At 41.0% G+C, this 26,143-nt stretch overlaps 1 protein-coding gene across 1 annotated transcript in view; it reads left to right on the forward strand.

Annotated features, from left to right (window-relative positions):
• The window catches only part of TMEM132B (transmembrane protein 132B), a 234,110-nt gene that overhangs the window by 56,141 nt on the left and 151,826 nt on the right, over positions 1-26,143 (forward strand). The window contains exon 2 of the mRNA XM_009997682.1: positions 20,935-21,814. Within this exon, the coding sequence (XP_009995984.1) occupies positions 20,935-21,814 (880 nt within the window). The remainder of the gene's footprint in view (positions 1-20,934; positions 21,815-26,143) is intronic.

Raw genomic sequence — 26,143 nt, forward strand, 5'->3', positions numbered from 1 at the left:
TGTAGGGAAGATCCAGTGAGGTTGGCTGAGCTCTGGGGCCCACCATGGTAGAAGAAAATAAGAAATGTGCTGGTGTGTGGGCAATGTGCTGGAAACAAAGCACTGGTGGGCAAGGAGCAAGCAAAGCAGTGACTTGTAGGTCCTGGTGCAAGCACCTGATTTGCCTCAGCCTGAGCAAGATTGGTGGAAAATGTCTAATTGAATATAGACTGTATCATAATGTGAAGCCAAGCAGTTGTGCAGCCCTTGACCATGTCCTCCTGTTGGAGCTATGACATCCCCTGGTGCTCCCATCTCCAGTATGGTTGTATAGGGAACCCTAATTCTTAATTTTTTTGAATCCTGACTTACATAACCTTAAGGCTGTTTTGTTTTGCTTTTTTAAAAGTCACCTTGTGTGAAATAATGATGCTGCCTTAATTTAGGAGAAAAGCTGCCTGCAATAGTGTGAAAGTCCTGGACCGATGTCAGGTTTTTCAGTGCAGCATCTGCACATGATTGTGTCTGCCATTCATTTGCACTTTGACATGATCCACCAGTGTCTGAAATGAGTGCCAGAAGGAGCAGTCGGTGCATGGTTCTCCTTTTTTATTTTTAACTGATATTTACATACAAGATTTCACAGACCTCATTGGTGGTGTAGCAACCTTGCAGAAAATAATCTGCTCTGTAGCATGTGTTGTCTTTGGAGACCTGCAGAGGAGCAATGAAGCCACATGTCCGGGAGGGGTTGGTAAGAAGAAAAAAGTCTCATCTCCTGTATGTAGGACAATGAGGTGTATGTCTTTATAATTTTTATTTTAAACTTTTTGGAGTACAGTGGGAAGGAAGGAGAGGAGAAACAACCAACTCAAGTTCAAAATGCTCTTCAGTGTTGATAGGAAAAGCAAGGTTGGGTGATAGTGCATGAGGCATTGGGAGTGACTGATGAAGCACTTGGGCCAATATATCCTGCTTTCCCCCAGAGATGATTTTGTTTCTGTTTTCTGACCGTATCAGGTATTACAAGCCATCCATCTCACTGGCTCCCACACAGTTGCTGTTCTGAGTTTAGTCCGAGGCCCAAAAGTCCCAATATCCCTGGCAAGAGTGGAAGGCAAAAGGGCAAAATGCACTCTCTTTTCCCAACATATAGCTTAGCCATGTTTTTCCAAGTGGCATTGTTAAAAAGTGGATCTGCTTTAAAAACATGCACAAAGCTGAAGCCAGAGTTTAATTGCCGGTTACAGATGCTGCTTTTGATCCAAGCTAAACTTCTGAGCCAAGCTGAAGTTCTTACAGAGAAGAGTTAGTGAAATTCTAAAGAGGAGGAAATCAGCATTAAAATAGTGTTTGTAACGAATCTTAAGCAAAATGTGCACTTCTCAGAAAAGGCCTTTGCATCATAAATTAGCAACATCTGTCCTCCTATTCTATATGTTATTTCCTCTCCAAATCCCCTTCAGAATCTGCCATTTTTCAGAAGTATTCTTGGATACATTGAACCATGGTTGAAGATACTTCATAAAATATGCATAAACACTTGTCACTTGGATAATGCTTCTTAGTACTTGCCACTTGGCTGTATTTTAACAAACATGAGTGATTCTTATGGTGAATATGGTTGGTTTTCTCAAGGGCTTGGTACCCACAAAAAGCATGTGAGTTTAGAGCCCCTACAGTGGTTAGGGTCTAATTTGACTCACAGCTGTGTTAGCACTAGATCCTGGAAACTACAGTTGGAGGGAATTGCAGCCAAAACTGAAAGTTTTTCTACAGTCTGCTGGAAGGCCATGGTCACTTTTGCTGCATTGTGGTTTGGAAAAATAGCAAGAGGAGGAATTGCCTGTTATCTCCTGTCCCATATCCCTCATGTGAGGGAACAGCAGTGTTGTTGTATTCTGTAACTTCACATTAGACTTCTATTTACTAATACTCTAGCAGCAAATTTTAGGAATTGTCTATTTTGTTGTAATAGCCTCAAAACTGTGCATGGGTAAATGTCTTCAGTCTTGAGTAAACAGACTTCTCTCCAATACTGGGAGAAGACTATATAGGACCTAGGAAACACTGTTCTAGTTGTGTGTTTGGTTCTGAAGAGTTATTGCTCTCCTTGTACAATATATTGTGGTGAATAGTAAGATCCAAGAAATTCAGAGCATGCTCTACAGATAAGCTCTGAGATAACAAGATTTTAAACAGGTGACATAAGGTAGAATAACTTGTTATCTTCGCCACCACTGAGACCTTGCTGATGTCTCAAAGGGCAGATTAATTCTCTTGGTTGCTTCAGATGCAGAGAGCACTTGACTGCTTGTAGAGAAACAGGGCTGGGAGGGAGCACGAAGGGTCACCTAGTTCATTCCTCTCTCCCAAAGAATTTTCAGCTGAGGTAAAAATCTCAGTGGCCACCGAGTCTCTGTGTTTCCATGTACCTTCACGTGTGGCCAGGCTTTGCTTGCATTTGTTCTGCAGATAGAAACAGCTTGTAGGTGTCTTTGTGCTTCCCATACCCTTTGGTCCTGCTGGACTAGGCAGGCATGATCAGGAATTATGTGGCAGAAGGGAGAAGCCAGATCTGAGCTGCACTGAGAAGTTGGGCTTTGCTTTTTGGAAAATGCATTGCAACTACTGTAAGTCAAAGCAAAGAAGCCAGAAACCCTGAATGTTATGCTACACTAATCACTGAAAGGTCAGCTGGCTTCATGCTAATTAGTAACATGAATAAAAAATTAACGAGTCTCACTAATTGGTTTGTTGTGGTGAATTTTATTAACGAGACACAATCGATTTTTAGTTTATGCTAAAAACATAATAAAGTGCAGAGAAAGCTGGTCTTCACACAGTTCTGATTCTCATTGATAAAATGTCAGGATTTGAAGCTGGTGTGGACTACACCAACAGAGACAGCAGAGGCACAGCCCCAGAGCTGGGGCACGAATTCAACCTTCACTGCCTTCATTTCCCACAGCTGCTCCAACTGCCTGAGCACCCTGATGTTCCCCAAACCCCTGCCCCCCGCTGTCAGGAGCCCAGGCTTTCTGGGACTTAATTTCCTATTGTTGCTTTACAGGTTTTGTAACATCTCGCTTTTAGAAAATTAACTACTTTAGGTCTTTGTTGCAAGCTGTGTGCACTGGAAAAAGTGTGATTAAACTTCCAGGAGAAAGTAAGATTAGGCTGTTGTTCAGTTAAAATTCTATTTTCCCTTTTTATTCCTACACTTAGAAGAAGGGATGGATATTTTTGTTTTTATTATAACCTCTCCAATTACCTTCATTAATAAATATGCTGCATTTCTGAAAACTAATACTCCTGAAGAAAACTGCCAATGCGTTCTGTTTGAAATATGATAGTCTTTTGTGAATCCTGCACTTATGTTCAGACAACAAGCTTCTAAGCTGCTAGTGTTAGGAGGAACGCAGGATGAAGTCTAGAGCTGTATAGGTGTAAATACATTGGTTGAAACAAAACCTACCTGCAGTTGACTTTAGGGGTCCAGTTAAACATCTGCATCCCTTCTTGTGGGAGGAAACCCAGTAAAGCCAGATGTGAGCCAAGGAGAAGAGGAAGAAAGTCACCTCTTCTGGGCTATCATCCATTCCCTTGCACATAACTCTGGTTTCTGTGGATATGTGCTGGGGAGCTCCCTGGCATGGAGACCTTGCACTCTTGGGTGGAGTTGCTTTAAATTTGATGCTTTTGCAACTGCATTGTAGACCCATCTCTCAGCATGTGTTCAACAGCCTGGTGTTCTTGGAGCTTGGTGTGAGGGAAAACACAGGATCTCTCCATATGCCACCTTGTGCCCTAGGTAAGAAGTGCTCCATGTTTTTGAGCAAAGATGTGCTAGGCACGTAGGGGAGCATTGTGGTTCCTGTAGCTGTGTGAATCCTTTATACTGTATTTTTTCTTCTTCATAACTTGGAACTTGTTGAGAATTCACTTGGTTGCAGACTGTGGGAAGCCTTGATGGGTGACTAGCAGACAGATGCATTTTTCCTTGCTGAGTTTCAGAAAGACTTCTGCAGCATTCTTGTTCTTCAAAGCAAGTTGCTGACAAGCAGTCAAAGTATCACATAATGACGAGTGGTCACTGTTGAGGTTAAGCCAGAGAGTTGTTGTGGTCTTGCATTAGCAGCTAAGATTGACAAGTTTCCTCTATTGGCCTAATTCACCCTCTGTCTTCACGTGTCTGTCTTGCCCAGACTTAAACCCAAGGCTAGGATGGTGATATCAAAAGGGAGGTTCATTTATAGTCAGGTGCCTACAAATACTTGGACCTAAGTTTCATTTAAAATTCAGTGGAGATACTGAGGTTCAAAGGGTGTGTTTGAAAGGTAAGGGTTAGGTTTTTTGCTTTTTATTAAGGAAGTCTTTGTTTTCCTACACTTTATTTGCTTTTTCAAAGATTGCAGCAGGCTTCTATAAGAATTCTTAAAAGTAGTGGCTCTCAGAAGGGACTCTAAGCATATTTTGAGGTCTAGTGTTGGATTTTTCCATGCCAGGCAACAAAGGATATTGGTCTGAACCCCACTGCACAGAGCAGCCTTTTCTTCTGTTTGCAGTTCTTACAAATTTTCTGTATGAGTAAGAGTGTCAGAGCATTCCTTGAAGATTATCCAGGAATAGATCTAGAATAGGCTGCCTTTGGAAGGCAGTGCTTCCTGTTGATTAATTTAACATCCCCCACCTTTGTGATCCAAATGTACTTGGTGTGTATGAGATGAAGGGTGATTAAAGATGGCAAAAAAATAAGGTTTTTTTGACCAACAGATGGATGTGCAGTGCAGGATGCATCTGTGGCTGTTCTTCCATATCCCACATTTTTACGTAGAGGCAGAAATGGTCACGGTTCTGTACGTAAGCCTTGTTTCCTTAGTCTCACAACAGCACAACTGAGTCATACAAGCCCAAACCTGTCAGCCTTGAAGAGTGTATGAGCTTGGGCTCTGTGTTGTGCTGCTCCTGCTCTGTTCCCCCTGGAAAAGCATCCTGCTGCAGTTGGACACCATGGTCTCACTCTTCACCCATGGGTATCTAAAAGCAGCGGGCCCTTTCCTTGACATCTGAGACAAGTGCACCCCAATTAGCAGAAGTGGGAAGCATCTTCATTTCCTTTCATGTCAGTGGGGGCTGCAGGTATTCAAGCCCTTTTGAGAGCAAGCAACTTTTAAATGTGTGCAGAAGTATTGGATTTAATTTGGTTTTAAGAACTGGCATTTGATATTTTTGTCTTGCTGCTGTGTGTTTGACAGTAGAAATAAATATAGCTGGGAGCTTGGATGAGACAAGTTTCCCACCAGTCTTGGGGGTGTCTGGCATAATGGATCCCAGCCTCCCAGCACAGCACATGGCAGTCACTGAAGGCTCATTAATTCTGAGAACCAATCTTGAGCCACATCCTAGACTAATATTTGACTGCATCCCTTTAAAGATTCAACATCTAGTGTTGTGGTGGTGGAAATTGGCAATTGCTTCTGATAAAATATACAATAATGATGCTACACTTGAGCTCTGATCCAAAGTGCTTATCCTGCAGGTGAAAGGTTAGTCTCATAAATTAATTAATATTCAGATAATTATATATAAAAAAAATCTGTCTACAAATTTTTGCATATTTATTTACCTTAACAGTTGCTCCAGATTTACAATTCTTATCTACTGTGGGTACTGTCTATATTTTAACTCCACATACTACGATGAGGTTAATATCTCAGCTCTGAAGGAAAATATAGGACCAATTTTAATGACAATGTACAATTGTACCAACATGTCCCAAAGCCCAGGGAAACCTGTCTGTTAAAAATTAATGGAGTAGGAATTCCTGGCATAAAGTAAAGCCTTGAGTGAATTTCCATGGCTTCATGGATTGTTAATTCTTTATTAGGTTTTCCTAAGACTGAGATAAAAGGCATTTTGCTTGGATGAGACAAGTTTCCCACCAGTCTTGGGGGTGTCTGGCATAATGGATCCCAGCCTCCCAGCACAGCACATGGCAGTCACTGAAGGCTCATTAATTCTGAGAACCAATCTTGAGCCACATCCTAGACTAATATTTGACTGCATCCCTTTAAAGATTCAACATCTAGTGTTGTGGTGGTGGAAATTGGCAATTGCTTCTGATAAAATATACAATAATGATGCTACACTTGAGCTCTGATCCAAAGTGCTTATCCTGCAGGTGAAAGGTTAGTCTCATAAATTAATTAATATTCAGATAATTATATATAAAAAAATCTGTCTACAAATTTTTGCATATTTACCTTAACAGTTGCTCCAGATTTACAATTCTTATCTACTGTGGGTACTGTCTATATTTTAACTCCACATACTACGATGAGGTTAATATCTCAGCTCTGAAGGAAAATATAGGACCAATTTTAATGACAATGTACAATTGTACCAACATGTCCCAAAGCCCAGGGAAACCTGTCTGTTAAAAATTAATGGAGTAGGAATTCCTGGCATAAAGTAAAGCCTTGAGTGAATTTCCATGGCTTCATGGATTGTTAATTCTTTATTAGGTTTTCCTAAGACTGAGATAAAAGGCATTTTATCTTTTTTAAGGTTTGCATTAACATGTCATTGAGTTTTATAGATACATTGATCTTCATTTGGCTAATCCAGAAAGGGTAATAGAAATGTGTGTTATATGCTGGAGCAAAGATAACTCCATAATGCTTAATATTTTTTTGTTACTTTTATTTATTAAGTTTTCTTCAGGTACAAAACTGTGGTCAGTGTCTGCAGCTGTGAAATTCAGCTCACTGTGTATTTATATTTGCTATCTTAAGTTTCTCTCTTTCCTTTTTCTTGATTGTTTTTTAACTGCCTTTATTTTCTGGTTAATTTGGCAATAAGGTTGATATGGCTCCACTGAAAACTAGCAAAGAGGTTTGGCAGTATTTTTTAAAATATACTATCTCTGTGATGGATTCGTGGCTCTCTTGGCTACCTGACAGATTTATTTTTTTAAAGTGTATTCCAGTTAGAGATGGAGCAATGAAGTGTCTTTGAATTCAAAGAAAGAACCTGAATCTGACAGATGTCAATAGGTGTTTTCACAGCAAAAGGGCACAGGTTGGTTGATTTTGGAGATGGTGTCCTTCATATCAGGGGTTTATTTTATCCTTTCCTTACCAACCAGTCTTGCCAAACAAAAGCATCAGAGCAGCTTACATCTCACTCTTCATCTTTGTCTCCCACTCTTGCAGGCTCTAACAAATGCTTATTTTAGCACTAGCTGGCTGGGATCCCTTTGAACTCTCCATTATGAGATTAAAAGTTAACTTATTACATGTTATTATAGGATTATACATTATCTCTAGAATAATAGAATCCAAATGTTAGAATAGCATGTTTGAGATTTAGTGCTTGCACACATTTCCCTCCACTCAGGAAACAAAAATAGTTGAAGGTAGTAGACAGAAAAAGAGTTGAATAATCTGACTGATGACAGCTAGCCAAGAGCTCAAGCCCTGGAAGAATATAACCAGAGGTTTATGATCTTTTTGCAGGGATCAGAAAAAGCAGAGAAGAAGTTGACTGAATTTTCTAAAAACCAAATAAGTATGAAGAAATTGTTATCTGCTTTTGGTGTTCCATGGGCTAAATCCCATGGATAAATTGTGCAGTGTTGAATTATGTGCTCAGCTCTAGTTACCAATGCTAGACGAAGCGGAGTGCAGAAGTGACCTGTATGCTGAGTTTCTGCAGAGCTGTCTTCTCTATGCCACGTGTAGGTGAGCAGGACTGGATGTTGTAAGATATGACTTGAACTTGAACTGGCTCAAACTTGACCTCCGCTTGTGATGTTTCCACAGCGAGGTTTATAGGAGATGCCGCTAAGTAGAAGGTGAACGTGGCTTTTTTCTTCTTTCTCTCACTGCCTGTTAACAGCTGCTTTGAATGGGCAAATGATGGATGGAGCTGTGATGGAGCTGCCCCCTCAGCATGCACAAACACGGGGCCATGCCCATGCTGGGAGTCTGCCTGTCACACCTGTGCAGAGCCCTGGGCTGGCTCTGGTGAGATGAGGTTGTTGTAGGTGTGAGTTTGCAGGTCTGGGGTAGAAGCAATGCAGCTGCCTTTGGCAGGGACAGGCTCTGCATTCAGAGGCATATAGAAGAGATTTGGGTTGGTGAAGTCACACGGGATTTACAGTGTCTTATTCCAGTCAAGAACTGGGCCTGGAGGCTTGTGTTAATGTACAAAGTGGCCTAGAGGAGCAGGAGCAGCTGTTTGTATTTATGACCTCTGCACTAAATTATTACTGGACCAAATTTGGTTCCTGTTTCTCAAATAGTACATTTTCCCTGAAATAGCTGACAACTACTGCTACAGGCACCCTATGAATAAACACTCCTAGCATGGAAAGGTTGTTCCCAGACTTTCCAGATCTCTTAATCCTCAGTCTTTTTCCAAAGCTGCTACAGAGGGCTTTCTGTGAATTGTTTCAATTCAGAGGTAATAGGGCAAATCGGGAAACTGCTATAAATTACTGTGCATCCAATTAATGCGCTTGGGGTAATTTGTCCTAGTAGGTGAGCACCTTCTGCTCTGGTCAAGGCACTGTCCTAAACTAATAATCATCCTAAAATAGTAATCATATTGATGATCTGGAGTTTCCTAACTAGTATGCTCTGTTGATCTATGATAGTGATAGTCCTGCGATTCTTTCTCAATTTTATAATAGCCCTGTCATTGAGAAAATCTGGATTCATCTTTTTGCAATCTCAGGCAATCTCAAATCTGATCTAATTTGCTTCTTTTGACTCTTCAGGAGTTTGAAAATGCTGTTAGCTAATACTAATTATCTTTTATTACCTTAATAAACACAAGTGAACCACACAGCCAGGATGACCTCATCCTACTTTCTTTTTTTCCTGGAGAGTTTGTATTCTTTGCCTGTAAGTTAATTGTCTGTGAGCAACATAAATGTATTTGGTGCATCACAGTATGAAAGCCGTAATAAGGTTTCACTTTCTTACCACCAATATTTTGACAAGATCTCCTTGAACTGCCTCCTCCAGAGCTACTGGGAATTTTCCTTGTGCTAAGAAAATCGAACTCTAAATGGCTAATCGTCTAAAGGCAGAGAAACAAACACCCAAGAAGTCCTGGATGAGGCTTCAGTCTCCTCCTCCTCTCCCCAAGAGGAGCCGTTCTCCATCTGTGAATGACAAGCTGCAGCCTTTGATCATTGTAGTAAGAGAAAAGTGGTACCAAGGGATGGGTTTTTTGTCCTTTCTGACAGCATCTGCCGTGGATTTGTAAAATATGTCAAATATGTATTCATAACGTAAAATAATACATTCAAGCATGAAAAATTATGCTTTGTTCTGATACTGGGATGTGCTCGAGCAGGACTGTTTTAATAAGCAAGGGAGCAGGGGAGGAGGTCAGCAATCACCCTAGGAATGCAAAGCGCTCTTACTCTGTAACAAATTAATGAAATTGCTCCAGGCTGTTGTCATTCCAAAAATAAAATATTGCATTAAGTAAAGGAATCTGAGAGAAAACAGAAACTTTTGTTCTGGCTATTTCGGGTGGGGGGAGGAAAAAAAAAAGCTGTGATTAGAAAGGAAGGATTCATGTTTTCATGTGCAGTTCCCTGGGAGGCAGATATAAACTGATAACTTAATGATGTCTGAACTGCAGCACTAGGCTTGTGTGGTTGCTCCTGTGAGAGTCCAAGCGCACTTATTGCTTTGAGAGCCTGGTTAGTGTAATATTGGCTGCCTGTGAGAGCAATGCAAAGTGCAGGTTAAAGATTGGGTTCAGATAAAAAAGGCACAGATATCCCTGAACTAATAGTGGTGAATTTGTAAAGCTGTGGAGCTTTTTCTGAAGCAGCTAAAAGGCTGGGTGGCCCCACAGGTCTCTGTCCTGGAACTTTGCAGCTTGTGCTTAAATTTCCCAGTGGGAAAACACCCTGGCTTAGTGAGACTGCACACACACTGATTGCAGGATGGGGAGAGAAATCTTGCTGGAAGTTACAGCCTGCACCTCCCGAGTTTGGTGGGGAAACCCGAGTGAAAGCTGACCTCTTCCCACAGACCTAAACACTGCAAACTTTTAACCAGGAATTTAACTGTCTGCCCTGCAAACAGTCCCAAATATCAGCATGTGTAGTCAGAGTCGCTATCCAGGTGAGAAGTGAGAACTGCTCCCAGTGCTCAGGCAGAGATGTGGGGCTAGCACTGGACTTGAGATTTTGCTTTGTGTGTCTCTGCATCCTGTGTGGTTTTATCACAGTCCCTCAGTGGGGCTCTGCATGGAACGTACTCTTCCTGGGATTACAGTCACAGTGGGATATGGATGAGTCCTGGTAAGACAGAGGATTTTCTATGCATTCAAGATGTATCTATGTTCTTAATAACTTTACAGGGGTTTTATTGTAAGCTGCTTTTGTGGTTTCCCGTGGCTGTTCAGGCCCATTACTTCAGAGCTCATTTCCTCCACGAGCTTTGAAACAGGAAGATGGAGAATCCAGTGAAAGCCTCTTGCTCTGGAGAAAGGCTTTGGACCAACCTCACCTCTTTCTGACAATGCCTTTGGAGATGCTGCCAGCATTTTAATATTGTGTGATTTCTGTCTCATGCAAGGAATATTTCAATATCACCAAAGGCAGAAGTTTCTGTGGGGAAAATCAGAAGTGCTATAAAATGATGTATCTGTGTGACCCGTGGTTGAAGGAATGTAGAAAGTCTGTAATTTATAGAACTTCAAATTACTTCATTTTGTCTTCAGGTTGATACTTGAGGCCATTGGTTGCAGCCACAAAATAGGATTCGCAGAGTCCTCCAGGAGCCAAGGGAGAACTGGTAGAGAGGGATCAACCCAAACTGAGACTGAAGTTATTTCTGTTATTGGTTAAAAGAAGATCTGAAAATGCTGAAGGAGATTTAGGGAATGATCCTTTTGAAATGTCTTTTTTTCCTTAATATGGAAATGTAAGCAATGCAGTCAATACTGTGTTTCTCTGTATTGTTTTAGTGATGAACTCAATCTGAGAGTAATGGCAACCTACATTAGTGATTTGGGGTGCAAAAGAGGCTTCCTGATAATTTGGGAAGTGGATTGAGAGGGACTTTCTAGTTCCTGGAAGGCAGCTATGCCATGGCATCACAGGATGCTGTTTATACCGATGCCTGTTGCTCCTTGCCCACTTCCTTTTGGGGTGCCATTTGCTGGGGTTGTGAGGGTGTTTACCCTCAGTTCCTTACTGCTGTATCAGTGTGTAACTTTGTGAGAGATGGGGATGCACTTTGCTGTTCAACCTTAGCTGCTTAGATCAATATCTGCAGCCGGAGAGTGATTTTAATAAAAGGACTCTCTCTCAGCTTTCCTATCTCCATGACAGATAGACCTTGGCTAACATAAATCCTGGCCTTTCTCCTGTCATTCTGTTGGTTTTGTGTGACATAGATGTTTTGACACTGAATACAAATATTTCACAGTTGGCTAATAGTTAAGAGCATATATTTTAAGAGATTTACTTTTGCAATCACCTAGTGCCTTTAGTGATTGTGTTTGCCTTGTAAGGCCTTTCTGTTGTTTTGAGAATTTATCCACACACTCCCATACATATATCCATTTTCTGTTGTTTACGAAATAGCACTGAGGGAAAATGAGTTTTGCTTTAGATAATGGTAGTAGGGAGCCCTCTCCTAACCCCTTCTTTAGCAATGACAACCTTCAGTATCCGTGACAAACCTTATTTATCAGGTCTCAGGAGGGATGCAGAGGGGTTCCCAGTGCTAGCAGATAGAAGCACCAACTCTGCACCCGGGGTGAGGAGCGATGCCAGGACCAGCACTGTGCAGCAGGGAGCTGTGTGAGAGGTCCAGCAGCCCCACAGCCTTCCCTGTCACCTGGCTTACTTTAACCCAGCATGGCTGTGCCTCTCAACTCCCCCTGCAGCAAAGGTGTGCTGCCTCAGTTGGTGGTGCCCTGGTTTTGGTATCTTTGGCTCTGGCTGAGAAGAGTTGAAGGTTTCAGCAGTTGTCTCTTCCTTCCAGTTATCCAGAACAGAAACCTTATCCTTGGTTAATCAGGTGTGTTTAAACTTCAGTTTATCTTGCAATTGTGACTCTGTTGTTCAGTTCTTTCAGCTGATGAATTTGTGACCTTTAGCCACTGTGCTACCACCTCTAATTGTAACTAGCAGGACAATCCCCAATGCTGTTGTATGAGAGATGCAGAGCAACTTGCCAAGAGCAGCCTGTGACTTTTAGCTGCCCTATTAACACCCCTGATTGAAACTAAAATGGCAAGTTAGGTCAGTGATCAACCCAGCAGAGCAACCTAAGAGATGGCAACAGCCACAATAAATGAGAAAACTCATGGGGGATTTTTTTCTCATGGGCACCTTCCCTGCACTATGTTTGGGCAGTTAAAGCAGCTCTCTCAGTTATCTATATGGGGGATGGCCTTGGCTGTGCTGAGTGTAGTATAGAACTCCCTTCTAGCACTCAGGGAATTAGTCTGGGCTGGAAAAGCCTTAGTACTGCAAATACTTCTGTTGTCTCTGTCAGATGAGATGAGAGCTGGTGAAGGCTGATGCAGGCATGAAGGAGAAACCCTGTGAATGTCTCATCTCATTTCTGCTTGATTTTTGGAGAGGGAGGGTTCAGTGTCCTCGTGCTCTCTCTGTGCTCACACTATTTTCTCTGTAGGTTCACGCTCAGTTTTTGCGTCCATCACTCATTGAATGCTCCCGTTCTCCTTAATGGAAATAATATTTTACACCCAGGAGATTTGGGTAAGAACTCACCAGCCCTGGGAAGCCATGTACACCTGTCTTAGTAACACCATTATCTTGTCCTTTGTACAACTTCTAGGTAGTACTATAGGAATATATTTTTTAATCTAACTTCTCTCTTTATTAGACACATTTGAATACATGTTTTAAAAGTGAAGACTGGCCAGAAGCTTGTGAGAGTGCAGTAGAGATGAATAAATAGAACACATGCTGATATAAGGATTTTATGGGCTATGGGGATGGGCACAAATCTCACAGATGGTGAAACCATTGCAGTATGTTTCAAGAAAAGCTATTTTAGCAATGTTTAGAGACTTTTAAAATTTTTTTTATTGTGCCTATTTTTTCTGCTACTCCAGCCCATAAAACCAGGTACCTTAGTTACCATGTTTCCCACTGTACAGGGTTCAGAGGGAGCAGTAAAACCCTCTAAAACTTACTGAAAATAGCCTTCCTACAGTTACAGATGTCACAGGTTTAATGTCCTGTATCTCAGGTCCTTGCAGGCTTTGACATGATGGTAGCATTTGGAGGAAAAAGGGATCTCTCTTCTCCATGGCAAAATAAAATTTCCTCTTTAAACCCTCTAGAGATGTTGGATCTTTGTCTTAGAAACTGTGACAAATTTGACTAAAACAACTGGAGTTAATGATTCAGGAGGAAATTGCACTTCTCAGGGTGTTGTTTTTTAGTTTCAGGTTTTTGTCACCTTTAAGCAAAAAGAACTCCAGTCTTTGGAAATAAACGTATCTGCTTGGAGAACCATACTACTGTAATGACAATAGCTCAGGTGTAGCTTTATACCTGATAAAATCTTCTTATGCAGGTAATCTGCATGGGCTAGAATGGAAATCAGAGGAGGAATCACAGTGGCTTTAGTGCTTGGGTTGCATGCTATTCCCTGGCTAGGATAAATATGTGGTCTATTTTGATAAACAAGCCTGAACTCCTCCTTCCCAGTAATAAAGTTGTTAACAATCATCTTCCCAAAGAATGGCAAATAATGAGGTAGTGGCTTAACAAGGCAGTTCCTCAGCCTTTTATAAGTAGATCCTCTTTTCCTTGAAAAAGAAAGTAAATTTCTACTCTGCTGAGTATCGTTCTGCTATAAGGGGTTTTATTTTCAACAAAGAAAAATCAGGGTAAACTTTTGCATCTTTGTTTGATACATTTACTTTACCCCATTTTATTTGTGTGCTTGCCTGTGCTTATGCAGGTTGTCTTCTTGTTTTGCCAGTGCTTTAAGGATCAGCTCTGAGGGGATGCAGATTAAGGATGGCTGCACCAGGCCAGAGCAAAGACCATCTGGCCCGTTTCTGTTAGCACCCAAAAGCTGACACTCAGAAGGAAAAAGTAAGATCAGGCAAGCACAGAGGGATGCTTCCCCTGAGTATGCTCTCAGCAGCTCATGGCAGAGAACCTCTTTGTATAAAGCTGAGAAAGATTCCTTTCTCTTGAGTCCTGCACTTCATGTGCTTTCCTTGCTGGACTAATGGCAATTCTGAGCCTTTCTGTTTTTTTTTTTCCTCTGGTTTTCCAACTTTTGCTGATAGAGAATCCTGAATTAATCTTCAGGCCTTCTGGGTATTGGATTACACTCTGCCTCACTCCTTTCTGTGCCAGCAGTGCTGGAACTGGCATGGGATGCTAATCCTGCTGTACCTATTCACTCAGTCGTAGAGGAAAATGTGTGAAAACAAATTGCTAGTCCAAGCTAAATTTAGATTTATTCAGTTGGAGTTAATTATAATCTTTATTTAGTCCCAAGTGATGCCTTCTTATCATACACTTATTATAGCTGAGAAAATTAATTTTTATTCTACCATAAAGGTGAATGTAATAATCTGGGTTCAGGAAAGGGATTACTTTAATAAGATTTACAGGCAGCCTTTCAGACAGTATGGTTTTATTACTATCTGTAGGTGGCCTTGCTGTATGTATGTCTTTCAGTATGGGTGACTGTGCAAAATGCATGCAAGCTAAAAACTTATATTAAGCACCAGCTCAGAATTTTCCACATTCAGACTTAATTTTTTTGGCAACTGTAAGCAGGCAAAACACTTGATTTGTTTTGCAACACAATAATACAATTTATTACTGAACCTGCGGCCTGATCAGCAGGGGTTTCATTCATATGCATGCTCTAATTTTGCATTGAAGAACGTCTTTTAGTAGACACAAGATTTAAGGCCTGAGATGTTGCTTTCAAGCTTTTCGGAAGCAGAGTGATGGGCAAACATAAAGGCGCAGTGTGGCAAGAGAAGCTTTAGCAAAGAATGAGCCATCAGATCTGATGGGGCAGGATTCCTTTGCCCGTAGACATGAAGGTCTGCACTGCCCACCTTTAGCAGTCGAGTTAACAGATAGAAATAGGCTCCTCCCAGGGGTCATTTATCACCCCCAGGATATAAGTGTCTAGGATAGGATGAATGAATTCTGGAGAGATGCTTTTCTGTGATTTACTGCAAGGAGAGGCTGGAGTGTGTGCTGGGCAGATTCCTATCTCAAACGAGATGTGCTGACTCCCACGGAGGGAGCCCTGAACAAGTAGCTGCAGTTGAAACCAAAGCAAAAAAACTTCAACTGAGACATTTGAAGATAAGTATGTGAGACATTGTCCCAAGCCTACAAAAGTTAATAAACCTTGCTTCAGTTTTAGATGTTTGGATTAAATAGACTTTTTTTTTTTTTTTTTTTTTTAAATAATAAATTGTATCCTCTTTCTTGTCTTTCAAAACAAGACAAGCCCTGTCTGGCAATGTTTTGCAAAGTGAATCTCTATCTCCATGAATGTATAATCAAGATTGAACACTAAGGACTCTAAACTGTTTGAGTCCTACATCAACTTCTATCCTTATATCAAACTAGGATGATAAGAGAGAATGAGAAAAGCTTAAAGGGATCCTATCATCTTTTCTCATGCTAAATTTTTTTATATGTTGACAGGTTCTGGACTGACTTTAGTGTTATTAAAATGTATTGGGAACTCTTAGCTCTTTCTTGCACTGCCATTTATATCTTCAAATTATTCTGTTATAGTTGAAAAGACTTGTTTTTTTTTTAATCTGTGTCAATGGGGTTCACTGTGTAACAACCTCAAGTACTAGAGGAGTAACATTTATTTTAGAGTTCCTCAGTGGGACTATGGAGGGTTTTTCACCTCCGTTTCCTCCCCAGTATAAGACTGAGGAGATGAGTCACATAATGGACTCTGAATGTGGGAAGTAGATGATTGCATCCTCCTTTCATGGTTATTTTATTAAATTTTGAATGAGTCAGGGAGAGCACAAGGCAGATGTTCATCTAGGCTCCTTAAATCCTCACTCAGTCCAAACTTATCCTACTCATAGTGCTAAAATGAGGTCGAAACTTGTTCTGAATATTCTTACTCTAATCATCCTCCTCATTTTCCTGCTGTCAGGATTAACAGTCAGAGTTTCCCCCAACTGTAGCCAGGCCAAGTCACCTTGCACAACCTTTCATGGATGGGGACCCTAAACATCATCAGATCTTACCCCTTGCATACATGATAGAAAGTGACCTACACAGCTGGTCCAGAATCAATTAATCTCCTATCATTTATCAGCTCCAGAATAGCTTTCCTTGTGTAGACAGCCTGTTCTGGCATACACTATGTTTTTATTCAAGGATAATGCTTGCATTTCCAGAGCAAAATAGTTATTATGAATAGAGCCATTTTTATAGTGGAATAATGTACATGTGTAGTTAGGTCTTTATGGTCTTTAGAGAGGGCTGGTGATTTTTCTCTTATACAGACAAGCCATTGATTGCCTGTGTGTGAGTCATGGATCACATCATAGTACTTACTGGCACCACATTATTTGAAATTATTCCTCCTTTATAAAGCAGAGTGTTTGTATGATCTCACACTATAATTCTGATGATGTTGCAGGAAAGATGAATTTTAACATTTTCAGAGTTTTTCTGCAGGTGCAGGATTGGATTTCTTGTTGTTTTCAGAAAAAAAAGGATATTGAAAAGCTGCATATTTTGAATGTTTCCTGCTCCTTGTGCCTCCAACTTCAGAATTACTGAGGGCTTATGGAGGGCTTCGTTCCTATTAGGCAGCTAACTAAAGCAGAGGGAAGATAGAGATGTGATATTTGGCTAAATAACTCCAAGAGGAGTTATTTTCACTTTCAGTTACAAAATAATGAATTTAAAAAACTTCCCTCTTACTGCAGCTGAATATAGATGCATTAGTTTTTAATGCTGACTTGCCACTGCCACCACTACCTTCTAGTAGGATACTTGTTTCGCTTCTTCTTAGAATCTTATGAGACATGTAGCTTGGATGAAATCTTGAGTTATCTGAATGGCAGATTTTTACTGCAGTGTATGACCTCCAGCTCTGCCTTTGCATGTGCCTTAGTCTGGTGCTGCTCTTTGTGGCATCAGTCCAGGGTCAAATGAGATGAAAGCCAGGTCTGACCTGGTCAGTAAGGACCTGGAAGGTGCATCTTCCTGATGCATGGCATTGCATCGTTGGTTATGTGCATGGTAGCTTCCACTGTTTCTGTTTCTCAGAAACATCAGAAGGCAGATTCCTTTCTATTTGCAGTCTCAGAGCTTGCAGGATGAACTGGGCTGTGAGGCTATTGCCCAACTCTGAAGAGAGGAGTATTGACATAAAATGGGAGCAATGAGATTTTACAAGTCGACCTGTTGCTCTAGAGGTCTTGGTATTTGACTGCTCAAAATACAGGTTTTAAAAGGGGTAAAGCACCTTCTGAAAAACTGATACAAGGTAAAAATTACTTTAGAAATTCAAGCTAAACATCTCAAGCCATGTCCAACAATGTGCTGCCGCAGGTCTCGCCTTAATGCCCCCAGTGCCACAGTAGTCTGAGAAACAGAATGTGTTCAGCCTGTGAGATAACATCGGGCTCTGGGGATGCTCAATTGGCCTCTGTTTACTTCTCTTCAACTCTTGCTCTCTTTTGTTACGTCATTAGGACTAATCCACATTCTGATGTAATGTTCTGCCCAATTTTCATCTTGCTGGAGTCCCTATTAAAGGAGCAGGCGATTTATGAGTTGCTTTGTGGCACACGGGAATGCTGGGAACGTGTCCTGTTTCTGATTATTACTGTAAGGAGATTGATGCTGTGGTGCTGCCGTGCTGAATTAAAAAGGCGGGGTGCTGGGCTGCCATCGTGTGAAGTATTTCTTTTTCAATGTTCCTACAGCATCATAAAATGCTGCTAAATTCAGATATCATATTTTGTTGCAGTCTGGCTGTAGGACAAAGCCCAGCCCTGTCTACTGGTGTTTATGACTTCCCATATAAGTTTTTGGACAAAATTTGGGTCTCATTTTGTTTGAGTTACAGCAGGTTGATGTTCTACTCCTCGCACCAGTTCTGAGAAGAAGCACTGAATGTTGCCACTTTTATGAAACACAGGAAAAAGAAAAACATGCCTTTTAAACTTCCTGTAAATCACTGCTTGAGAGAGAGAAAATATCTGCATAAAAAATGAAGGGGGGAGAATGTCCTATAAGGTAAACACAGGTGCATTTAAGCCTTGCCTCGGTTTTGGTTCCTCTTTAGGCTCAGGAATTATGTCAATATTAAATCTCCCCTGCAATCTGGTGTGTCTTGGGAGAAGCTGAATTTCAGCTCTTCTTCCAGAAATTAGAAGGTACTATTGCTGCTGTATGTCCTTTGTTTACCTGTACGGCTGCACAATGGTTATGATAAATGCAATTTCTAAAAAGTGTTGACTTCAAGCGTAGCTCAGTTTATCTACAATTAATTGGGGAAGGTGCTTGCCTGCATTTGGCTTTTCATTGAAGAAACAAAACCCATCCTCCCCCGGCTGCCTCGGCTTTCGCAGGAGCTGAATTCACTTTCAGTGACTGAGTTGTACAATGGCACAATGGCATGGCAAGCCGTGCCACATCAAGGTGCTCTATAAATAGCAGAGCGGTAATGGAGCTGCTAAAACTTCCCTTGATAACTTTGGTTCTAGAATTGGCATTGATTTTCTCCCTCTCCCTTCTCCTTCTGCTATGAGCAGGATGAGGTTTGACTTGCAGCGTGTTTCCTGAGCACTGTGTTATTTGGTGGTGGAATAAAAGTGCTGGGGCTCCCACAGAGCAGCACAAGAGACAGTAGTGGGGTACTGCCTGACCCCTGCTAAATGGTGGTCTCCAGCCTCTGCTCTTTGCCTCTGTGTGATTCTGTGATTTTGTGACTTCCCATAGAGAACTGGGGTCTTCAGTTGCTGCAGGGGGTGTGCCAGCTGCCCATTGTTCCCATCGGAATGAAAAGAGATGTAGAAGGGTAGAGCTAAGGTTGATTTTCTCCACTAGAAAATGGGTTGTCTCCCATGTGAGCTGTGCTACCATAGCAAGGGAAGAGAAAACTTCTCATAATCTAGGTTTCTGCATGTCAGCTGGGTGCCCAGGTCCGTGGCTGTGTGCAGCCAGGGGAGGGTGTTGTCTCACTGGTGTGTTATGAGAGATGGGCTGAAATGTTTATGCATGGGCGTAAGAAACATGAGGACACCTCAGTGGGGGTGACTACATGGCAGCTGCCCTGCAATTGCTTTTCCTTATGGAGCTGAGAAAAAAGCCCAATCTGATCCCTATGTGGGGCAGCGAGAGAGGAGATTGTTGATACTGTTTCCTGCTGTGAATTTTTTATGGTTTTGTGTGTTTTTTGCATATTTACTTGTTCCCACAAAGAATATTCCAGTGGCTGCAGAAAAACCTTAACACAAATATGTACTAAGTGTTGTGGTGAAATGAGAATCATTTAAACAAGCGTGGATAATATCAAGCCATTGAAAATAAAAGAGCAGAATTTCAACTGAGAACAAGAGTGCAGCAAAGTCAAATGGATGAGATTTGCCCTAGAACCTGCCTTTGATAAGTATAGGCTTTAAAAATACACACCCTGAAAAAAATAGTTGAAATATTAGAGCTTTTATCTGTGCTAAAGGATGGCTGTAAGTATCTGAGTCATCTGCCTTGTAACAGGTGTAATTGTTTGTGCGGTTGTCACGTTGTGTATCTGCTCTTCCCAGTCCTGACAAACAGTCAAAATCACCGCTAAGCCTCAGTGAGAGACAACAAGAGCTTTGACCTTAGGATCTGTCATCATTGCTTTGTTATCTCTGCACCATTATGGAGCTGTTTCATTTTAATTCATTTGGTTTCTGTTTATTTCTTCTGTGGCAGTCCCAGGAGCTGGCATTCACTGGCTTTTTGTTGGAGCATATGAATTTTTAGTTTGAAAGACCCACTGTTTATTTCTCTAAGAATCACAGCCCAGGTTGAGTATTTCTCACTATTAATTAGAGGTCAGCCCAAACCAAAGACATCTGTTTGATCCCTCTCTCCCTCTGGAATCTTTTCTTGCCTGGGAAAAATTGCTCAGTACTGACTGGAGGATTGGCCATTGTGTTGCAGAGAAACTTTTGTGGTTTCCAAATGTGTTTCATTTTCCTCTGGAATTAAACCAAAAAATTGTTCTAAGCATCTGTGAACCTTCTGCTTGTAAAGGATTTCTGTCCTCCTTTCAGGTTCAGTCTTGCCTATAAATCCATCCCACTGAGACCTCTATGGAACCCTGTACTTCTCTCATGTGAAAAGTTTAGGTTTCAAGAACACAAAGCTTTTATCCATTTGCTGCTGACTTCCAAATTACTGATCTGTCAATAGCAGACTGGGAGTGATGCAGATTTGCAGCCCCCATTGCATTGTGTGTTAGTGATATTAGACTGAACATAGCCTTCTGGTTTACTGCCCACTAATATTCAATATGACAGTTTCTTTCATATATGATGATGATGAAAAAGTTGTAAGTTTAATCTGGCAATAAAAGAAGAAAAACCAAGCAGTAAAAAGTTTTGGAATTTAGATTTGGATCTAGCCAATCAATCTCCTCCTTGTGTTATTCAGTACTTGATTAATGGCTTTCAAGTAGATTCTAGATTGGGGAAGGTGGGAAGGGAGCTGTACAGCTGATGCAATGGGATGTTTTCAGTGAATGGGCTTTGAGCCAACTGTGTGATTCCATGCTGCCTCTGTCAGATTGTTTTGTAATTGTTGCTAACACTATTGATCTCTGGTAATACATTGCTTTTGAGTAAAACAGAGGGACATGGTAAGCAACCACTAGAGTTGTCTTTCTGTTTCCTTTTATCTTTGGCCTGCAGTGGTGGAGAGCCGAGGAGGGATCATGGACAGCATACAGAGATTTTCAAACCTGCCAACATATCTCCCAGCGAGCTATCATATCTGCAATGCTGATGTGTTCTTCTTCCTCAAAGAAGCCAACCAGGATATCATGAGGAACTCCAGTTTGCAGTCTAGGGTGGATTCATTCTTTATATACAAAGCCAAACTGCCACCTGTCCTCAATGCCACGTATGGACCCTTTTCTGTTGAACAGGCTGTTCCCTTGGACCTCATGCTGACTTCTGCATCTTTTGGTTTCACAAATAAATTCACTTTTAATTGGAAATTAAAATCTCACATAATTGACAGCTCAATCTATTCCAACAAACCTAAAATACAAACTTTGTTCTATATTGTGGGGAAGGACTGGGATGACTATAATTCTGCTGAGATGTTGCCTTGTGTGAAGATGTTTGCTTTCCTGGAGTCTAGAGAAGTTGTGGCCAGCTGCAGATTGACAGGTCATCTAGGATTGTGTGTTGCAGAGCTGGAATTATCTCCTAGCTGGTTCAGCTCCCCTCCACCCCTGGTTTCAGAGGAAACAGCCTCCCTGGAAGGGATTACTGTGGAGCTCTTCTATAAGATTTATGCAGCAGATGGGGAATGTTCTCCAGAGGATGCAAAATGGGAAAACAATATCCATGCAGGTGAAGATAATGAACCCAAGGCTTTGTCAGCTACAGAGAGGATTGGTAGCATCATTATTTACCCAAATCAAGACCAATTAAGACAGTCTTCACTGAGGCTAGATGAAAATGTCGTTATTCGCTTACCACTCAACCCAGTCAGAGAAGGTGACGTTGTGACCTTTCATATTTCCTTGGCTGATGACTCTCTAGCAGACCAGTTTGTATTAAGGTAAGAGACTTTTTAAAGTACTGTATGATATATAGCCTACAAAGAGGGATAAATTGATGTCAGGTGTAATTTCTTTGGTTACATTCAGTGTTTTCCTGAGAGAACGTAAGCATTTCCTCTGCAACTGGGGAAAACTATAAATAGTCATGAATTATCTGTCTGGATGACACTTTTTGGAACACGAGAATTGATTTGTAAGTATAAGCTATAAATGTTTGTATTATCATTTTTTATTTTAATTCTATTTGATTCTAGTCATAATTCTGCCACTTAAATTATGCCTCTGTAAGTCAGCTAGAGTAACTGCTGTGATCCATTTTGCTAGACAGTTTGCAGGGAGGTTTTGAGTTTCTTTGGTGAAGGTTCCTTTCTTTTTATCAACATTCTTACTATCTTTCCAAAATACCTTGGATACATTTTGCACAGGTTATATGTGGTGAGGAACTCATTTGTTGCAGTGTACAGAGGGGAGCTGAGAGGTGAGAAAATGATAGTTGCCTCAGCTTGTGTAGAAAGACTTTGGCAGAGCCAGGATTTGGATCCAAACTTTGCAAGTTGTTTTCAGTTTATCTGTAAGACAGTCCACCGTGCTTCTTCAAGCTTTTGACTGCTTGTTGTGTGGCCCATTTCTGTGTTAGGTTTCAAGACTTTCTGGTGACCTTTACTTGTGAATCTGCCTGTAATAGGAGAATTCAAGCATTTCTAACTACCCTGAGGGTTAGTGCTGAATATTTGTTATGTCCTTAGCTGTCAGACTGTGGGTTCAGAGCTGCATAGAGGCCAAATGAAATGTAAGCCAGACTGGGGGAATAAAAGGGCCAAAAGGTAATTGGAAAGTGTCATATGCTCTGAGATTTGAGATGCTTGGGAAGGGAGTTGCAGCCCATGCTAGCAAACCTCAAAACTTCTGACTTTTTTTGATCTGAGAAGGATAGGAGTAGAACATGACAGAATTGCACTTGGGGGACAGATGTTGAGAAAACAGACAGCAAACCTGATGCAGCACTTTCAAATCATTCAACTTTTGTGAAATGGCACCTAAATTTGCAGATTATGGGATTATGGTGGGTTTGCTGGTTTTTCTTTGTTAAATATGGTTTTGGCCAGCAGCCACTGTCAGTAGATGGACCAACCTCATGCAGCTGTCAGGTTTCAGCAGTTGTTTATTGATCCTCAGGGTTATAGCAGAGAGATTATGGAATTTGCCTAAGACTCTGCAAGGATTTATTGTCAGCTCTTAATTCTCAGTTTTTTTGTTCTCTTTGCCATGCCATGAATAAAATTTCCTAGGTATTAGAAGCAACCCAAAATGAGGATGTTTTCTTTCCATTAGAATTTTTAAAACAGCATTTATATTGTAACAAACAGTGTAAGGGTAGAGTCCTGATATTTCTGCTGGCCAGCAAAGTACCAAAAACTTCTTGCAGATATAGTTTTGAGATACTGTCTTTCAAAAGCAAAATAATTTCTGGAAGCACTGAGAACAGTAACTAACCTGAAGTTTAAAGGAAGTAGAAACCAAGAGAGTTGAGAGCCTCCAACCTGGGAAGCCCGAGGGTGTTGCTCAAGAGCCTGTCTACCACCAAGATCCTTGGCTCCTCCCAGTGGCCCCCATGACTTGCATGTCTGCAGCCACAAGCAGGAGTCACTCTGTGCCACACTCCTGGCATGTGGAGGGTACATCTTGGTGCTCCTGGACTGCTGGGAAGGCAGTCAGGTTTCCATAGGGATATCCTTCTTTGAAAAGTGTGCAGTATTGGTTCTTCTCCAGGAGATGTTTCTGTTACAGTAAATCAGCATGTTTTATGTGGCCAGAAATATTTCCCTGGACAATTCACTGTTGGCTCTATGTAGTCTAGCCTGTCTGGTCTTTTCTTTGGCTTTACTTGTGTTGTGCTTTTCATCAGAGAAACTGCAACTATTTTTATTTAACCTTCTGTTGAATGCTGAAAGTAAGAGCAAAATGCAATTCTGCTGGTGGTTCACCCGTCCTCCAGGATGGAGAGAGCACCAGCAACTGTTGCTATGATTATTTTGAATGACATACGCGGGGCGCATGGAGAGATTATTCAGCTGAAGTTTACACAGTAGGCAGGGAATTATGCCGAGGGAAATACAATCACTACAGTGCCTGCATCTAATTTATGCAGTTTCCCTCACAGGCTTTCCCTGTTCTTCAGCTCAGCGCTGAAATGCTGTCAATGTTCAATGCTAATGTCCATAAAAACCCAGAAGATTTTTATATACATAGAATTTCTGTGTGTTATAGCTGGAGAAAAAGACATTGAAGTGAATGTTGGCCTTGGGAAATATACTTTTGCCTAATATAACTGATTGTTTTTAATCATATCTGTTAGAAGTGTAGTGGGGTGAATTGCAGTCTGGCTCATATGAGACAATAGATCAAAATCCTGTCATTTTCAACTCAGAGTTTGATGCCAACCTTGAGCTATGACAGTATGCAAAGGAACAGATATACTCAATTTTAGGCACTTCTTCACTATTTCATGCTATGTCATATAGTATTTTATGTTGGGTTTTGTTCTAGCAAAACTAACTTCTTTTAAGAGAGCAGATTCTTTCTTATTTTGGTAAAATGTGTGATTGTTAACCAAGCTTGGAAACTGAAAAGCAATAGGAAACAGCTTCTTGATTCAGCAATGTGCTGTGTTGAAAGATACCGCACATTACATGTGAAGCTCCAGCTATCACTTCCAGTCCCTTTCATCAATCCAAACTGGTTTTACTCTGATTAAGCTAAGTCCTGGTTGTTAGTTTTCATTGAATAACTAGGATTTAAGAATGAGTTGGAGCTGTAGTTGTGCAGTGGTCCAGGGAATTAGTTTCTTTTCATGCTGCCATCCAGACAGTGTGGCCTGCTGTAATTGAAGGACCCAGGTATGTCAAGGGGCAGAATTTGGAGGCTAAGCATGTATTTAATGCTTTTGCTGTGCCCAACAGTCATATTGCTCACTTTGTTGACAGATGATCTATATGTGTGTGCAATGAATTTCTTATGACACTGGAGATGGATTTGTGGCCTTGCTGGTCTGATCTGTCTACTGTAAAATTTACCATCTCTGAACATAATTTTTGCCTATTAGGGGGGTTGTCACTAAGCATAGTTTAACCATAAGAAGATGAAATGGGCTGTGTTGTCATGATTAAACTTTTTTATGCATTACCTAGTTTAAAAAAAAAGAAAAAATGAAGCACAGTTTTGAGAATTCACCAGTGTCACAAATTTTCAGGAACTTTGCTGTTTGATGCACAGAAGTATCTCTGCTACCTGCTTTACTGACAAACATAGTAAGTGAGGGAAGATGGAAATAATGACTAAAGAAGGGATAACAACAACTTTTGTGCTATTTACTAAACAGAAGATGATTCCTGACATACATGTAAGAGTTGTAAAAAGAAGAGAGGAGAAAACAATCCTTGTTTAACTGGAAGGATGGAAACCTCATCCAATTGCACTGGGAACAGCCTGCATTTATTTTGGGACATACATTATTATTTAACTTAATCCTGAGACTTGAAGGATGTATTTAAAAGAAAAATGGGAGTAATTTTTGTACAGCAGGAAAATGTTTAATGGAATAAATGGATGATTCCCCTTTGGTTATAGGGAAGAAACCAGGACACTCTTTATAAATAAATGGCAGAGTTCTGTCCTGTTTTTCAAATCTCCCCATTTAGACCATCAATGGGGATGTGCTGGTAATGAAGGCTGAGAACTAACAGCAATTTGTCAAGTCACAGACAAAACCTGGGTTTGTTGGCATTCGTTACACGTCCCTAACACAAATGACCCATCCTTCTTTTATCCCCGATCAGAATAGAAACAGAGATTGGAGGTAGTCCAGGAATATAATAGTAAGGGGCTGAAACCAGGTAACGAATCCCATCCTAGAGAAATGACAGCAGCTGTGGTCAGGATGTGGCCCTCTGTCTGGAGGGGAATGGTGGGACTGTGCAGAGAAACCTCACTGCCAGTCGGTGCCTAGGCAACCCCAGGGAAAAGGATTTTCTGCTTCTCCCTGCCAAGCTCCACATATTGCAGGGCAAAGATTACTATTTGATTTTTTTGGATGAACCAGTACAAGGTGTAATACATGAGGGTTGAGTTTACTGATTATTCTCACTAGGAAAAACTATATTAAGGCTTTATATTAATAAACATATATCCATATGGAGGAGGTTATGTCTCATGCTAAGCAATAAAAATTGCACAGGCCATTAAAACTGACTTACAAGGCTTCTGTGTTAATAATGAAAGATCTGTAGAAGTCTGAGCAGTCGTCTAGAAGGCCAGAAAAAGATCATTAA

The sequence above is a fragment of the Chaetura pelagica genome, unplaced genomic scaffold (genome assembly GCF_000747805.2).
Source record: "Chaetura pelagica isolate M959 unplaced genomic scaffold, ChaPel_1.0 scaffold45, whole genome shotgun sequence".
NCBI lineage: Eukaryota > Metazoa > Chordata > Aves > Apodiformes > Apodidae > Chaetura > Chaetura pelagica.